This window comes from Bos indicus x Bos taurus, chromosome 15, assembly GCF_003369695.1.
Source record: "Bos indicus x Bos taurus breed Angus x Brahman F1 hybrid chromosome 15, Bos_hybrid_MaternalHap_v2.0, whole genome shotgun sequence".
NCBI classification, from domain to species: Eukaryota; Metazoa; Chordata; class Mammalia; order Artiodactyla; family Bovidae; genus Bos; species Bos indicus x Bos taurus.
Window position 1 is genome coordinate 989,643 of NC_040090.1, and position 18,391 is coordinate 1,008,033.

The following is an 18,391-nucleotide window of genomic DNA, read 5'->3' on the forward strand; positions in this document are numbered from 1 at the left end:
CTGGATCGGGCTGCGTAACCCGGGGCATCCGTCCTCCCCAGGCTGAGCTCTAGTCTCCCGCTCTTTACAAACAGAGGCAGCCACTTCTGCTCTGTCATTTCAGGGCTGTTGTGAGGCTCAGATGACAACGGGCAAGGAAGCGGCGAGGCGGCTGACACCCACCACCAGTGACCGTCCCCTCCCCTGCCTCCAACGCAGTCCTCCTAGGAGTGGTGAAAGGGTCAGGAAGGTCTCAGCTCAGGCGAGGGCGGGGAAAGAAAACAACTGTGACATCAGCCCAGCACTCCCTCACGCTTGCCCAGGGCTTCATTTTTCCGAAGAGATTTTACAGTGACTAGCGTGAGATTCACCAGTGCTTAGTCCTGGGTGCGCCATGCACCATACAAAGGGCTGTGCGAGCTCTCTCGGTTTTAGTCCTCAGGAATACCCATTTCACAGATGACAAAACTTAGGCTCCAAGGTCACGGGCAGAGCTGGTAGACAGTGGAGCGGGGAGGCAGTCCCTCTATCCAGACCCCTGTTGCTCAGACTTGATTCAGTGTGCGCATGGTCACCTGGAGAGATTTATGGATAATCAGATTCTGATTCCCTCGCTCTGGAGGCAGGCCTAAGCGGCTGCGCCTCCCACAAGCTCCCAAGTAGATGGGACGACGTTGCATCAAGGGCTAGATTTTAAATTCCCCTAAGATGGAGCCTGAGTCACCCAATCCCCAGGGCTTAACACTGGGTTTGCCCCATAGAGAACACTCAGTAATTATTCAACGAGTCAATGAATATTGCACGTAAAAACCTATGCTTTACCCCTTCTCTGTACTAAGCCCTATTACATCATCCGATCTCAACACAAATCTCTAGGGTACCATTAACCTTCCTTCGACAGATAAGGAAACAAGTTCAAAAGAGTAGGTTGCCTAAGGTTTCACCGCTTTTACGCAGCAGGGCTGGAAGCCGACTCCCTTCAGATCCTTGGCCCTGATCACAGCCGTCCCACGGATGGGGGTCGCGGGCGGGGGGGATTAATAATTACAGACAGCTGGGGGTGCCGAGGCGCTGAACACCCGCTAGACCAGATCAGCTCACGGTCAGGCGGTCGCCCACGGGAGCTGCTCTCTCGGGGGCGAGGGCAGCGGGCTCAGCGCCCCGCAAGGGGAGAGAGACCAGGGGGCTCCCGGAGGAGGCGGGGCCGGGCGCAGCGCCCGGCAGCAGCGAGCAGGCGGTGCGCGCCCCGACCTTCACGGGGAGCCCCTCTGGACGCCCCCGCGGACCCCAGCTCTCGACAGACGCCGTCCAGCCGGGCGGGGCAGGGGGCGTCCAGGGAGAGCGCAGCCCGGCGACGCCTCGGCGGCAGGCGACCCGGGAGGGGGCTGCGTGCGTCCGGCTCAGGGAGAGCAGGCCTGGACCCGGGGTCGGAGGAAGCCGCCCGCTCGCCCGCCCGTCCGTGCCCGGACTCACGGCCTTCAGCTGCTCCAGCCGGTCCTTCATCCTGGCGCCGGGGCCGGGGCCCAGGTGAGCGGCCGGAAGAGGCGGCGGCCCGGCGAGAAGGAGCGTCCGCGGCCCCGCGAGGCCCGCCCGCGCTCCCGACGCGGCTCCGGGGGCGCGGCTCCGACCGGCGGCCCGCCCTCACCTGGGCCGCGCCCCGCCCTTAAAGGGACCGCGCCGGGGCCGAGGGGCGGTCCCGCCTGCGTGCAGGCGCTCAGTCGCATCCGACTCTCTGCGACCCCATGGACTGCAGCACGCCAGGCCTCCCTGTCCATCACCAACTCCCAGAGCTTGTTCAAACTCATGTCCATTAAGTCGGTGATGCCATCCAGCCATCTCAACCTCTGTTGGCCGCTTCGCCTCCCGGCTTCAATCCTTCACAGCATCAGGGTCTTTTCCAATGAGTCAGCTCTTCGCGTCAGGTGGCCAAAGTACTGGAATTTCAGCTTCAACATCAGTCTTTCCAATGAATATTCAAGACTGATTTCCTTTAGGATGGACTGGTTGGATCTCCTTGCAGCCCAAGGGACTCTCAAGATCCTTCTCCAACACCACAGTTCAAAAGCATCAGTCCTTCAGTGCTCAGCTTTCTTTATAGTCCAACTCTCACATCCATACATGACCACTGGAAAAACCATAGCCTTGACTAGATGGACCTTTGTTGGCAAAGTAATGTCTCTGCTTTGTGATATACTGTCTAGGTTGGTCATAACTTTCCTTCCAAGGAGTAAGCGTCTTTTAATTTCATGGCTGCAGTCACCATCTGCAGTGATTTTGGAGCCCCAAAAATAAAGTCTGACACTATTTCCACTGTTTCCCCATCTATTTGCCATAAAGTGATGGGACCAGATGCCATGATCTTAGTTTTCTGAATGTTGAGTTTTAAGCCAACTTTTTCATTCTCCTCTTTCACTTTCATCAACAGGCTTTTTAGTTCATCACTTTCTGCCATAGGGTGGTGTCATCTGCATATCTGAGGTTATTGATATTTCTCCTGGCAACCTTGATTCCAGCTTGTGCTTCATCCAGCCTGGCGTTTCTCATAATGTACTCTGCATAGAAGTTAAATAAGCAGGGTGACAATATACAGCCTTGACGTACTCCTTTCCCAATTTTTTTCATGTCCAGTTCTAACTGTTGCTTCCTGACCTGCACACAGATTTCTCAAGAGACAGGTCAGGTGGTCTGGTATTCCCATCTCTTTCAGAATTTTCCACAGTTTGTTGTGATCCACACAGTGAAAGTCTTTGGCGTCGTCAATAAAGCAGAAGTAGGTGTTTTTCTGGAACTCTCTTGCTTTCTCAATGATCCAACGGATGTTGGCAATTTGATCTCTGGTTCCTCTGCCTTTTCTAAATCCAGCTTGAACATCTGGAAGTTCACCGTTCACGTACTGTTGAAGCCTGGCTCAGAGAATTTTGAGCATTACTTTGCTAGCGTGTGAAACTGAAAGGAAAGTGAAGTCGCTCAGTCGTGTCTGACTCTTTGCGACCCCATGGATTGCAGTCTAAGAGGCTCCTCTGTCCATGGGATTTTCCAGTTGAGAATACTGGAGTGGGTTGCCATTTCCTTCTCCAGGAGATCTTCCCAACCCGGGGATCAAACCCGGGTCTCCCGCATTGTAGGCAGTCGCTTTACCGTCTGAGCCACCAGGGAAGTGCAATTGTGTGGTAGTTTGAGCATTCTTTGGCATTGCCTTTCTTTGGGATTGGAATGAAAACTGACGTTTTCCAGTCCTGTGGCCACTGCTGGGTTTTCCAAGTTTGCTGGCATATTGAGTGCAGCACTTTCACAGCATCATCTTTTAGGATTTGAAATAGTTTAACTGGAATTCCATCACATCCACTAGCTTTGTTCGTATCAGCGGAGAAATAACTCCAGAAAGAATGAAAAGACGGAGCCAAAGCAAAAACAACACCCAGTTGTGAATGTGACCGATGAAGGAAGTAAATTCCGATGCTGTAAAGACCTATATTGCATAGGAACCTGGAATGTTAGGTCCATGAATCAAGGTAAACTGGAAGTGGTCAGACAGGTGATGGCAGGAGTGAACATTGACATTTTAGGAATCAGAGAACTAAAATGGACTGGAATGGGTGAATTTAACTCAGACGACCATTATATCTACCACAGTGGGCAAGAATCCCTTAGAAGAAATGGAGTGGCCATCATAGTCCACAAAAGAGTCCAAAATGCAGTACTTGGATGCAATCTGAAAAATGACAGAATGATCTCTGTTCGTTTCCAAGGCAAACTATTCAATATCATGGTAATCCAAGCCTATGCCCCAACCAGTAACGCTGAAGAAGCTGAAGTTGAACAGTTCTACGAAGACCTACAAGACCTTCTAGAGCTAACACCCAAAAAAGATGTCCTTTTCATTATAGGGGACTGAAATGCAAAAATAGGAAATCAAGAAATATCTGCAGTAACAGGCAAATTTGCCCTTGGAGTACAGAATGAAGTAGGGCAAAGGCTAATAGAGTTTTGCCAAGAGAACCCACTGGTCATAGCAAATACCCCTCTTCCAACCAGTCACTTCAGTCGTGTCCAACTCTTTGCGACCCCATGGACTGTAGCCCACCAGGCTCCTCTGTCCTTGGCATTCTCCAGGCAAGAATACTGGTGTGGGTTGCCATGCCCTCCTCTGGGAGATCTTCCTGACACAGAGATTGAACCTGCGTCTCTTGTGTCTTCTGCATCGGCAAGCGGGTTCTTTACCACTAGCGCCAACTGGGAAGCCTCCCAATAGATGGGAGAGAGAGCTACTAATTCTGCCTGGAGGAAGGGCATTCCAAGTAAAGGAATGTGTAAGGTCCGGGAACTGCGGGTTGGAGCTGAAAGACTCTTCTTCGTGGAAATTACTGGAGGTGAGGCAGGGTGGGGTGGGCTGGGATGAAGAATTTGGATTTTATGATGTCGGCCATGGGGATCCGTCAGAGAAATGTACGCAGTTCAGTGATGCAGTCATAACACCTGCCACTCACCGTGTGGATGTCTTTGCAAAGCTACTGCTTCTCTAGGGGGTGAATCAGAGATGCTACAGCTTCCCAGTTTGCTGTGAGGCCTGTTGCCAGAGGAGGAACGGCTGACTCCTCTCCTGTGGGGCAGAGGTATAAGAGGAAGATGTTTGTACTGGAAACCTTAAGCTGTTATTTCCTATCTGATTTCCCCAGCTGGGTCAGTTCAGTTCAGTCACTCAGTCCTGTCCGACTCTTTGCGACCCCATGGACTGCAGCACGCCAGGCTTCCCTGTCCATCACCAACTCCCAGAGCTTGCTCAAACTCCTGACATCGCGTCGGTGATGCCATCCAGCCATCTCGTCCTCTGTCGCTCCCGGCTCCTCCTGCCATCAGTCTTGCCCAGCGGGTGTTCCCTTCCGAGAGCTGGGCGTATTTTCCTCCTGCCCCTCCGTCTCTCCCCCCCGCCCCCCCACCCCGCCACCCCCACCCCCGCGCCCCCGCACCTCCACTTTCTTTCCTCTTCCCTGTCAGTCTTCCCGGTCGGGAACAACTCAATGTCCCGCAGATAAGGAGTGGAGCTCAAAAAATGGGACCGGCGGTGGTGAGGGTCAAGTCTCAATTCAGGGAAAGAATCTGCGCTATACCCAGATTAAATGCTGTGAATATTTTCCTGGCTCTGTGGTTTCCCTTCCGTGGTTAAGACTTCCCCTTTCCATGGGGGTTGAGGCGTGCATCCCTGCTCAGGAACCTAGCGACCAAAACATGAAACAGGAACAGTATTATAACAAGTTCAGTAAAGGCTTTTAAAATTATCCATATTTTAAAAATTGGTTTTTTCCATAATCCTAGCAGAATTCGGCCTCCAGTGCGATCTCGATGCGCCTTCCGTGCTGGCGTGCTGGCCTCCAGTGGAGGCGGTCTGCGGCGGGAGGACGGTTTGCACCCTCGCCTCGCCTCGCCCCGACCCGGTCTTCGCCTCGGTCCGCGTCCCTGCAGCCGGCGATCCGGGGTCGCAGTCCTGTCTCGGGTCCGAGGAAGGCTCGTGCGCCCCCAGGTGGTCAGCAGTGGGAAAGGCGAACAGGTCAGAAATCGCGTTTCACCTTCTCTCCTTGACACACGTTTGTTAATGAGGATGGCGAAGCTCAGCGCTCTAGCACAGTCTTCTGAGGACACAGACACGTCAACAGCCCTCTACATTAGAAGTCTGAAAAGGACCTAGGAGATGATCAAGGGTAGCCATCAGCCTCTGCCTCAACGTACTGTAATTTTTCTTTTTTTTTTTTACGATTATTCTAAACACTCCCAAACACTTTCTCTGGTTGAACAGTTCCACCTATTGTTTAAAAGTTTTTTGTTATGCAGAACAAAAAATTTCCCTCCCTATAACTTCCACCATTTTTTCTTGCTCCTTACCTTTGTCTGAATACTTAAGGAATTTTCCTGTCACCAGATGGTTTTCCACATAGGGAGCGCAGCTCTGGGGCCACGGAGCAATTGCTGACACAGGGCCAAGAGGACTGCATTCTGGACAGTTTCCACCACAAAGCAGCTGCCACCTGACATCGCACAACCTGTGTTCTTATCTGTGAGATAAGGAGTTGATTAAAACTGGTGCTTCTCAACCTTTTCTCTTTTTTTACTTTTTTTCCTTAATGTATATACTTTACTTAGGTATAGTTGACTTACAACGGTTCAGGTGCACAGCGGCGTGATTTGGTTGAATATATATTATTTTTTCAGATTATTTTCCATTACGGGTTATTATAAGATATTGACTATAGTTTCCTGTGCTATACAGTAAACCTTTGCTGTTTGTTGCATATCTTTTTTTTTTTTTAGTTAGAAATCTAGCATTCTACTCTTACTAAGTCAAAGATCCAGAACATCACATATTCTTTATTTTTATTTGTGGATATTGTGCTTGAATGATTCTATAACACTTAGAAAATACATTTACTAGATAATCAGACATTTGATTTCTGCAAACTGATAGATACACAGAACAGATGATTGCCAGAGTGGGTGCTGGGGAGCAAGATGGGTGAGGTGGGTCATTATAAAATGCGTGAGTCCCGGGGATACAATGTACAGCATTGCATGTAGTTAAGAATACTGTATATGTATTTAGAGTTGCTAAGAGAATAGATCTTACAAGTTCTCATCATAATAAAAATCAAATTGTAACTGTGTGAGGTGATGGATATATTGTGGCAATCATTTTGCAAAATATGAATTTATCCAGTTGTTTGATGTAAATGAACTTATTTCCAAAAAAGAAACACTAACAGGTTTTGAAAACAAATTTATAGTTACCAAAGGGGAAACATGGCAGGAACAGATAAATTAGGAATTTGGGATTAACATACACACCCTACTGTATATAAAATAGGTAACCAACAAGAATAGCGTATGGAACTCTACTCAGATTTATGTAGTAACCTACATGGGAAAAGAATCCGAAAAAGAATGAGTATTCGGATGACTGAATCCTTTGCACCTGAAATTAACACAACATTGTAAATCAACTCTACGCCAATAATTTTTTTTAAACTCACGTGGTGCCCCTTAAACTCATGCAATGTCATGTGTCAATTATATCTCAATAAAACCAGGAAACAGAAAGAAATCTGGTTTCCTATGAAAGGATATTTCTGTGAAGAAAAATAAAATGACCTTTGGTTATCCTATAAGGCCATAACAGAAATGACTATTTGATTTTCTTTAAACTTTTAACACATGAAAACCAGAATAAAGTGCCCTCTTGAGACTTCCCTGGTGGCCTGGTGGTTAATACTCCACACTCCCAATTCAGGGCACAGAATCAATCCCTGGTTTGGGGACTATGCGCTGCACAGCATGGCCAAAACAAAAAAAAAATTATTAAAAATTTTTATTACAATTTTTTTTAAAACCTTATTAACTGCACTTGGGAGTCCAGGAAGCCATGAAGGGAAGCATCATCAGAGAGCTTATGACATTCTATTGAAAGGTCGTTATGACAGACTTCAAGCCTTTTTTAAAACTCCTATGAGGTGTGAACCCAATTTTGTTCATCTTCTATTAATATTTGCTCTTCCATGACAGGCGGAAGTCTGGATTCCAGAAGCTAGTTGTGTAAAATAAGCTGAAGAAAGGCAAGTTACGGAGGGACAAGGGACCCGGGCAAGGGGAGTGCAAAGGCTGGTGAGGAAGACTCTAACACAGCCCACGTGGACTGCAGCGTCTCCAGGTAGATGCAGAGAGCCTTGGCTTGAGACTTTGCTGGCGCTCCTTCTCGCTGATGTACTTAATTTTCCTGCTCTGCCCTGGCGCTGGGTTTCCCGCCGTGTCTGGTGGGTAGCTGCTTCCCCACTAAAGAAGCAGTGCACTACTCAGTTTCACTCAGTGTGTCCGACTCTTTGAGACCCCACGGTCCATAGCCCACTAGGCTCCTCTGTCCGTGGGATCTTCCCATCAAGAATACTGGAGTGGGTTGCCGTGCCTTCCTCAAAACACTGCGTGTGGTTCATTTACTGTCTGGTTTCCCTGGTGGCTTAGGCGGTAAAGAATCCACCTGCAATGCGGGAGGCCCGGGTTCAATCCGTGGGCCGAGAAGATGGCCTGGAAAAAGGAATGGCAATCCACTCCAATATTCTAGCCTGGAGAATCCCATGGACAGAGGAGCCCCGCAGGCTAGTTCAGTTCAGTTGCTCAGTCATGTCCAACTCTTTGTGACCCCATGGACAGTAGCATGCCAGGCCTCCCTGTCCATCACCAACTCCCGGAGTTTACCCAAACCCATGTCCAATGAGTTGGTGATGTCATCCAACCATCTCATCCTCTGTCATCCCCTTCTCCTCCTGCCCTCAATCTTTCCAAGCATCAGGGTCTTTTCCAGTGAATCAACTCTCTGCATCAGGTGGCCAAAGTATTGGAGTTTCAGTTTCAACATCAGTCCTTCCAGTGAACACCCAGGCCTGATCTCCTTTAGGATGGACTGGTTGGATCTCCTTGAAGTCCAAGGGACTCTCAAGAGTCTTCTCCAACACCACAGTTCAAAAGCATCAATTCTTCAGTGCTCAGCTTTCATTATAGCCCAACTCTCACATCCATACATGACCACTGGAAAAACCATAGCCTTGACTAGATGGACCTTTGTTGGCAAAGTAATGTCTCTGCTTTGTAATATACTGTCTAAGTTGGTCATAACTTTCCTTGCAAGGAGTAAGCGTCTTTTAATTTCGTGGCTGCAATCACCATCTGCAGTGATTTTGGAGCCTAGAAAAATAAAGTCAGCCACAGTTTCCACTGTTTCCTCATCTGTTTGCCATGAAGTGATGGGACCGGACACCATGGTCTTAGTTTTCTGAATGCTGGGCTTTAAGCCAACTTTCCACTCTCCTCTTTCACTGTCGTCATGAGGCTCTCTACTCTCTGGGGCCTCAAAGAGTCGGACACGCCTGAGCGACTGACGTTCACTCACTTAACTCCAACTGTGAGGCCTTCCCAGGCGGTGCAGGGGTACGCAGGAGATGCAGGCTGGGTCCCTGGGTCAGGGACGGAGGAGGAAGTGGTGAGCACTCCAGTGTTCTTGCTTGGGAAATCCCATGAACTGAGAAGCCTGGCGGGCTACAGTCCAGTTTGTGACTCGGGTCACAAATGACTGTAGTAAGATTAATTGAAGTGTTTGCATTTTGGCTATAGATGACCAATAGTTAATTTCATTTTTGCAAACAAACCAAAAAGAGGACCCTGGGGTCTGGGCCTCTGCTTCTCTCTCTTCCCTCTAAGCCCGTCTCTTCCCCACAGGAGGAAAGACCTGAGGCTTAGCCCGTGCTGGCCCTCAGGGCTGCTATGACTCTTGTACTGGAGGCAGCCCGGCCAGGCTGTGTCGTTTGGTCAGAGGAGACATGGGAACCAGAGAACTGAAGGGGAAGATCCTCTCTGCTCCTCCATGGCAACTCTTCCCCACAGCAGGGAGGGCGGAGAACACACTTCCTGAGTCGTGCTTTTCACCCCCTTACCCTTTGCATTAATTATCTATTGCCGCGTAACAAATTGCCCTAAAACAGAATGAAACAGCATTATCTTTACGGTTTCTGTGATTCAGGAATCCGGGTGCAGTTTAGCGGGGTGCCTCTGCCTCAAGACTGTAGTTAGGGTGTTGCCTGGGGGCTATGCCTTGCCTCAGGGCTTGTCTGGGAAAGAACCTGCTTCTGAAGTCACTCACATGGTTGCCGGCAGGATTCAGTTCATCAGGGCTGTTCCTAACCCCATGGGCCCCTTCCTAGGGCAGCTCAAGTCCATCAGTTCATCAGGGCTGTTCCTAACCCCATGGGCCCCTTCCTAGGGCAGCTCAAGTCCATCAGGTGAGAGGGAGAGAGAGAAGCCAAAACGTGTTTAGAACCTAACCTCACTGTGACATCAGTTTAGCCGTATTCTATTGATTAAAAGTGCATCCCACCTCCCAGAGTGGTGGAAATAAAGACAAGAGTAAACAAGCGGGACCTGATTAAACTTAGAAGATTTTGCACAGCGAAGGAAACTATAACGGGGTTAAAAACACAACCCTCAGAATGGGAGAAAATAATAGCAAGTGAAACAACTGACAAAGGATTGATTTCCAAAATATACAAGCAGCTCATATAAGTCAATGCCAGAAAAACAAACAACCCAATCAAAAGGTGGGGAAAAACCTAAACAGACATTTCCAAAATATACAAGCAGCTCATATAAGTCAATACCAGAAAAACCAACAACCCAATCAAAAGGTGGGGAAAAACCTAAACAGACATTTTCCCAAAGAAGACATACAGATGGCTAACAAACACATGCAAAGATGCTCAACATCGCTCATTACTAGAGAAATAAAAATCGAAACTACAATGAGATATCACCTCACACCGGTCAGAATGGCCATCATCAAAAAGCTCAGAAACAATAAATGCTGGAGACGGTGTGGAGAAAAGGGAACGCTCTTCACTGTTGGTGGGAGTGGAAACTGATACAGCCAGTACGGAAGACAGTGTGGAGATTCCTTAAAAAATTAGGAATAAAACCACCGTATGACCCAGCAGTCCCATTCCGAGGCATGGGATTATCCTGAGGAAACCAAATTGAAAAAGACACGTGTATCCCATTGTTCATTGCAGCACTATTTACAACAGCTAGAACTTGGAAGCAACCTAGATGCCCATCACAGATGAATGGATAAAGAAGCTGTGATACATATACACAGTGGAATATTACTCAGCCATCACAAGGAATGCATTTGAGTCAGTTCTGATGAAGTGGACCAATCTAGAACCTATTGTACAGAGTGAAGTGAGTCAGAAAGAGAAAGGTAAACATTGTATACTAATGCATATATACGGAATCTAGAAGGATCGTACCAAAGAATTGAGTTGCAGGGAAGCAATGGAGAAACAGACAAAGAGAGCAGACTTATGGAAGAGGGAGGGGGAGGAGAGGGTGAGGCATGGAAAGAGCAACCTGGAAACTTACATTAGCGTGTGTAAAATAGATAGCCAATGGGCATTTGCTATATGGCTCAGGAAACTCAAACAGGGCTCTGTATCAACCTAGAGGGGTGGAATGGGGAGGGAGATGGGAGAGAGGTTCAAAAGGGAGGGGGATATGTGTATATCTATGGCTGATTCACAGGGAGGCCTGGCATGCTGCGATTCATGGGGTCGCAAAGAGTCGGACACGACTGAGCGACTGAACTGAACTGAACTGATGGCTGATTCATGTTGAGGTTTGACAGAAACAGCAAAACTCTGTAAAGCAATTATCCTTCAATTTAAAAATTAATTAATTAAAGAAAAACTCAACATTCAAAAAACTAAACAAAAAAACAGTGAATCACTCAGTTCAGCCCCCACTCCAGGTGAGGGGGATACACATGGGAATGAAGACCAGGAACCATCTTGGTAGCTGCCAGGAACACAGTTCAAATCCCAAAGGAATGCCAGCACTGTGCTATTTCACTGCCTTAGAGCTCTCGTCTCTGTATCTGAACTGGACAATGCAGCCCATTCTAGGACCGTGTCCCTCAAACATGCTTCAGTGACACACTGGGCTTCATCACAGCTCTGCCACTGTGCAGTTACCCGGTCAGCCTCCCACACCTTCCATGAGCTTCGAGAGGCCGGCCGCCTTGCGCCTCCTCATCATGGATGTGAGCCCAGCCCCGACCGTCAGGCCAGAGACATGCGGGGCCCTCAGCCTGCACGCTTGCCTAGTCGCTCCAGTCGTGTCTGACTCTTTGCGACCCTGTGGGCCACAGCCCTCCAGGCTCCTCCGTCCATGGGGTTCTCCAGGCAGGAATACTGCAGTGGGTTGCCATTTCTTTCTCCAGGGGATCTTCCCAACCCAGAGATTCTGACGCAGGGATGGAATGCGGATCTCCTGCATTGCAGGCAGATTCTTTACCATCTGAGCTACCAGGGAAGCCCAGGCACTCAGCCATTGTATACCAAATTTACTAAATGAATCTTCTGGTAATATGATTCCATTATGTCTGTCTTCGGAGAAGGCAATGGCACCCCACTCCAGTACTCCTGCCTGGAAAATCCCATGGACGGAGGAGCCTGGTAGGCTGCAGTCCATGGGGTCGCTAAGAGTCGGACACGACTGAGTGACTTCACTTTCACTTTTCACTTTCATGCACTGGAGAAGGAAATGGCAACCCACTCCAGTGTTCTTGCCTGGAGAATCACAGGGACGGGTGGGCTGCCGTCTCTGGGGTCGAACAGAGTCGGACATGACTGAAGCAACTTAGCAGCAGCAGCAGCAGCATGTCTGTCTTCTGATTGAAATTCATCAGTGGCTTCTCATTATAAGAGTAGAGGGTCCAGAGTCTTCTTCAAATAGTGTTCAAGCCTTTACTCAGTCTGGCTCCAAGCCCCATGCTCTGTTACTACCTCACACACACACACAGACACACACACACACATACACACACACACACAGACCCACCAGCAGCCTCACCAAAGTCTCACCTCTTCTCTGCACCCACTGTGCCCGTGATTCCCACCTATCTCTGCCCTTTCTGCATTTCATGTCCGGCAAGCCCCTACTCCTCCTCAAGACTGAGGCCTTCTCCAGCTCACTTGGATGGTCTCCATGATCCTCTGCCCTCCCGCCCTCGAGAGTACTTGTTCAGATCTCTTAAAAGCAAATCCTGGGTTGTCTTGTACCCAGTTGCTTACATTTATGCTGATGGCAGTGTTCCTGTTGTTCAGCCACTCAGTCGTGTCCAGCTCTTGGTGACCTCATGGACTGCAGCACACTAGACTCCTCCGTTCTCCACCATGTCCCGGAATTTGCTCAGGTTCATGTCCATTGAGTCGGTGATGCCATCCAACCATCTCATCCATCTTCTCCTCCTGCCTTCAATCTTTCCCAGCATCAGGGTCTTTCCCAATGAGTTGACTCTTCACATCAGGTGGCCAAAGTATTGGGTCTTCAGCTTCAGCAATATTCCAATGAATATTCAGGACTGATTTCCTTTAGGATTGACTGCTTTGATATCCTTGCTGTCCAAGGGACTCTCAAGAGTCTTCTCCAACACCACAGTTCAAAAGCATCAATTCTTCAGCACTCAGCCTTCATTATGGCCCAACTCTCACATCCATACATGACTACTGGAAAAACCATAGCTTTCACTAGATGGACCTTTGTTGGCAAAGTGATGTCTCTGCTTTTTAATATGCTGTCTAGGTTGGTCATAGCTTTCCTTCCAAGAAGCAATCATTTTTTAAATTTCATGGTTGCAGTCGCTGTCCGCAATGATTTTAGAGCCCAAGAAAATAAAATCTGTCTTGTATTATTCATCTTCCAGGGCTACCACAAGGTAGGCACACTGCAATTATTTGCAGGCTAAATCAAAGCATAATTGGCTGCACACACACACACACACACACACACTCCCTGCAGATTCTCCTCTCCTCTCCCTAAAAAAAATTAAAGGACTTTCCTGCACCTTAAAATTAAACGCAGTTGTTGCTCCACACTCCACTGAAGGATGAACTATGTGTCACTGAACTGCGTCTAAGACAATGTATTTTAAAAACATAGAGAACAGACTTGTCAGATGAGGGGGAATGGACTAGGAGTTTGGAATTAGCAGAGGCAAACTATTATACATAGAATGGATACGCAGCAAGGTCCTACCGTATAGCACAGGAAACATATTCAACATGCTCTAATTAGCCATAATGGAAAAGAATATGGAAAAGAATGCATATATATGTATAAATGAATCAGTTTACTGTACCGTAGAAATTAACACAACATTGTAAATCAACTATACTTCAATAAAATAAATTGTTTAAAAAGAATGTGTCTTGTTTATAGGGTGTTTTACATCATGTTGTTCAGATGTTTTTTCTACCCACCAATCTCCTTATACCACAAGACTATGCCTGTGATCTGGCAATATAAATAATTTGTACCATATTCATTGGTTTTATGTTTATATGAATGCCTCAATCCCTGGAGCCCCTAGACACACAGCTCTCCTCTGAAGAGCCTGTGTGAGAGTAGTAAGGAAGCGTCTTGCAGAGAAGTGCCCTGTTGCTCCTGAGCTAGAGAAGACAGGCTTGCTTTTCTGGGAAACAGCTGACAAGAGTTAACAGGATAAGCACAGGGAAACCTCAGGTGAGACGCAACTGAACACTTATGTCTTTAAACATTTTGTAATCAAAACAGTACGCCATCTAGTATATTACCCCGCGCGGACGTCTGCGTGACCGCGCTGCGTCTTTTATCGTCCTGTTATGTTTCGGAGTTCTTTCCTTGGAGACCTCACAGTAACTTAGGGAGACAGGGTAAATATTGTCGTCCCCATTTTATTAGGCAATTGAATTGGATGGCATCACCAAGTCGATGGACATGAGTTCAAGCAGACTAATACAGAGTCAGAGACTGAGATGGAGGTGGTTTAGCTCCAGGTATAAAGTTAAAGACAAACCAACAAAACTTTAAAATTCTAAGGCTTTCCCCATCACTTTTCCCTAGAAGACAATGTAGAATTAAAGACAAATCATTCAAAAATGCACAAACTCAGCATTTACATTGTGGGAATCATAATATGGGACGGCCCTAGCTTGATGTGTATTTTATTCCTGGCTCTGCCCCTGCCCATATGTGCGATGTTTGAGTCTGCTAAGAACTGGAGAACTACATCTGGAGAGAAGTTCAAAGGGAAGAACACAGACGGAACGCAGCACGTGGCGCTGAGGACAGCGGTCCTGATGTCCGCCGCTCTGTCTCCCTCTGAAAGTCACAGCGGAGGGACTTCCCAGGGGGTCCACTGGCTGAGACTGTGCTTCCACCGCAGGCGGCCCAGGTTTGACCCCTGGTTGGGGAACTAAGATCTCATATGCTGCATGGCAAAATAATAACAACAGTTAAAAAAAAAGTCACAAAGGACTTCCACTTATATCTTTTGATCTTATAACTACCCCAGAATTTAGGTCTTGTGGGTAGTTTAATCCCCTTTTTATGGATGAGGAATCTAAGAATGAGTCTGGGTAAAGGCCTTCTTCCAGGTCACAGACTTCTCATTGTACCCTCACACAGCAGAAGGTGCTAGGGAGCTCTGAGGAGTCTCTTTCATAAAAGCAGTGATTCCACTCACCAGGGCTCTGGCCTCGTGACTTAAGCACCTCTCATCTAAGTCCCATCTTTTAATGCCGTCACACTGGGCACTAGTATTTGAACCTGTGAATTTGGAAAGAATGCAAATATTCAGGCCATGTCAACATGGATAGGCACAAAGGGATGATACGAGATAAGTGAACGTGTGTGTGTGTGTGTGTGTGTGTGTACAAGCAATAGAGAGAGTATGAAGGAAGAAATGGACAGATAATGGGAAAGAAAACAAACAGATAAGATGTTCTCTTAAAAACATCTCTTGCTTCAGTTCAGTTCAGTTCAGTCGCTCAGTCATGTCCGACTCTTTGCAACTCCATGGACTGCAGCACACCAGGCCTCCCTGTCCTTCACCAACTTCTGGAGTTTACTCAAACTCATGTCCGTTGAGTCGGTGATGCCATCCAACCATCTCATCCTCTGTCGTCGCTTTCTCGTCCTGCCCTCAATCTTTCCCAGCATCAGGGTCTTTTCAAATGAATCAGTTCTTTGCATCAGGTGGGCAAAGGATTGGAGTTTCAGCTTCAGCATCAGTCCTTCCAATGAACATTCAGGACTGATCTCCTTTAGAATGGACTGGTTGGATCTCCTTGCAGTCCAAGGGACTCTCAAGAGTCTTCTCCAACACCACAGTTCAAAAGCATCAATTCTTCAGTGCTCAGCTTTCTTTGTAGTCCAACTCTCACATCTCTACATGACTACTGGAAAAACCACAGCTTTGATTAAACTGATTTATGTTGGCAAAGTAATGTCTCTGCTTTTTAATATGCTGTCTAGGTTGGTCATAGCTTTCCTTCCAAGGAATAAGTGTCTTTTAATTTCATGGCTGCAATCACCATCTGCAGTGATTTTGGAGCCCAGAAAAATAAAGTCTGCCACTGTTTCCACTGTTTCCATCTCTTCCTGACAAAGGAAAAATGACTTCTTGAAAATAATATAACAAGAAGAAGTAGCAGTACCAAACCTATGACCGCTTACCCCCGTCTCCGGTCTCAGAGAGGACACCCCTCTGTCTCCACCCTACAGTGCTACAGAGGAGCATCCAGGTGTTTGTTGTGTTTAGGATGAGAGGAACCGCATCGCTGCTCTCTTCAAAGCATGCTTGAGCTCTCGATTCCTCATACTGTAGATCAAGGGGTTCAGCATGGGGGTGATGAAGGTGTAGACCACAGACACTACTTGGGCCCTCTCTGGAGAGTAGCTGGAGCTGGGGCACAGGTAGATGAGGCTGGTGCCTCCATACTGGAGCAGAACCACAGTCATGTGGGAGGAGCAGGTGGAGAAGGCCTTGTGCCTCCCTTCTGCAGAGCGGATCTTCAGGATGGCGGCCGAGATGAAGACATAGGACAAGGTGATCAGCAGGAAGGGGAGGGTAAGGACAGTGACGCTAACCACGAACAGCGTGGCCTCGTGGACCCGGGTGTCCGCACAGGCCAGTCTCATGACGGGCAGGACATCACAGTAGAACATGCCAATCTCCTTGCTGCTGCAGAAGGGGAGCCGGAAGATGAGCACGGTCAGCTGCATGGCCAAGATGAACCCCAACACCAGGGAGCCCAGGGCCAGTCGGGCACACAGCCGCCAGCTCATCATGAGGCTGTAACGCAGAGGGTGGCAGATGGCCACGAACCTGTCGTAGGCCATGACGGCCAGCAGGATGCAGTCAGCGCTGCCCAGGAAGATGAAGAAGAACATCTGGGCACCGCAGCCAGCCAGGGAGACGAGGGTTCTCCCCGCGGACAGGGTGCTGGCCAGTGTCAGAGGGGCAATGGCGGAGGAGTAGCAGGTCTCCAGAGCCGCCAAGTTGGCCAGGAAGAAGTACATGGGGGTGTGCAGAGAGCGGTGGGTCCAGACGATGAGCAAAATGGAGATGTTGCCGCTGACGCTGACCAGGTACATAATCAGGAAGGCCACGAAAATCAGCGTCTGAACCTCAGGGAGTTTGGAGAAGGGGCAGAAGTGGAAGTGAATCATCGTCCCGGTCCCGTTCGCGTCCTCCATGTGGTCCACGCGTCGGGCCTGCTAACGGTCCAGGCGCTGCCCCTGAGGATAGCCAAACGTCAGGACGCAGGAGTCCTGCTGGCCGACCCGCTCAGCTCTGCCTCTCTCCCTTCCTTCCTCAGCTCCAGCCGTCGTTCCCTCCAAACTCAGCGTCTCCCTTCTTCAACAGTGCTTTAGTTGTAATCACCCAGAAGTGGCTCCCCACTGAAACCTTTAAGTCGTGGTAAAATATATGTTATGTAATATTTATCATTTTAAGCCTGTGTCAGTGTACAATTCAGTGACACTGAATACACTCACGATGTTGTATAACCATCGCCTCTATCTCTACCCAGAACTTTTCATCATCCCCAGCAAAAGTTCTACTTAATAAACTAAAACTCCCCACAATCTCCTCCCAGCTCCCAGCAACCTCAATCCTACTTTGTCTGTATGACTTTCCCCATTCTTGGTGTCTCATATAAGTGGAATCATACACTATTTGTCCTTCTGTGTCTGGCTTACTCCACTAAGCATAATGTTTTCAAGGTCCATCCATGTAGTAGCTTATGCCAAAATCACGTTCCTCTTCAAGGTTGAAGAATACTCCTCTGTGTGTGTATATGCCCGTTGTGTTTATCCACTCATCTGTTCACAGACACTTGGATTGTTTCACCTTCTCGCTATTGTGAATAACTCTGTGATGAACATTGGTGGAGAAACAGCTGTTCAGGTCAGCAGTGGGATATTAACCACAGCACACCAAGGTTGCTACCGTTTAGTCCCTAAGTAACGTTTGGCGCCCCAGTGGACTGTACGCCGCCAGGCTCCTCTGTCCATGGGATTTCCCAGGCAAGAATACTGGAGCGGGTTGCCATTCCCTTCTCCGGGGGATATTTCCCACCCAGGGATCAAACCCGCATCTCCTGCATTGGCAGGTGGATTTTTTACCCCTGAGCCACCAGGGAAGCACAGTATACCATTCCCAGAGCACAAACCTCTCTACTCTCTCAATCCCTTGCCTGGTTGTCAAGAGCACAAGCTCATCTGTCAATGACCAGTGGAATGATCTGGAGCAAAGTGCTGAAGTTTCTGCTTCAAAATTTCTTCATCTATGAAGATAGCAATAGGACACAGCACTTAGGATTGTTCTGAAAAGGAAGTGTGTCTGATCCCTAGGAAATTCTCCGTAACTGTGAGCAAACGCCGTTAACACGACTGTCCTTCCCCCTTGTAAGCCCGCCTCGATGCCCCCGGCTCTCCCAGAGACGTCTCCTTTCAGCTTCCCTCCCTGCTCCAGCCGACCAAGACTGCTGGCCCAGCTCTTCCA

General features: G+C 48.3%; 2 protein-coding genes across 6 annotated transcripts in view; both read right to left on the reverse strand.

The window, feature by feature from the left end:
* STX3 (syntaxin 3) overlaps positions 1-1,601 on the reverse strand; it is a 50,146-nt gene extending 48,545 nt beyond the window's left edge. For 2 of the 5 annotated variants that reach the window (XR_003514616.1, XM_027562214.1), the window contains exon 1: positions 1,453-1,577. Coding sequence is in view for 4 of the 5 variants with exons in the window: in XM_027562214.1 (XP_027418015.1) it covers positions 1,453-1,482 (30 nt within the window). In the remaining variant the exon portion in view is untranslated. Of the gene's footprint in view, positions 1-1,452 lie in introns of all 5 variants that reach the window. The other 3 variants (XM_027562213.1, XM_027562211.1, XM_027562216.1) reach the window with 3 other exon arrangements.
* A 14,372-nt stretch (positions 1,602-15,973) lies between these two features.
* LOC113904604 (olfactory receptor 10V1-like) lies at positions 15,974-17,287 on the reverse strand. Its single transcript, XM_027561735.1, has one exon. It carries the CDS (start codon positions 17,080-17,082, stop codon positions 16,141-16,143), a length of 942 nt encoding a protein of 313 aa, XP_027417536.1. The 5' UTR covers positions 17,083-17,287; the 3' UTR covers positions 15,974-16,140.
* Positions 17,288-18,391: the final 1,104 nt, after the last annotated feature.

Excerpts from the sequence above, each read along its gene's own strand:
- LOC113904604 (XM_027561735.1), bottom strand. The coding sequence starts at position 17,082 with ATGGAGGACGCGAACGGGACCGGGACGATGATTCACTTCCACTTCTGC.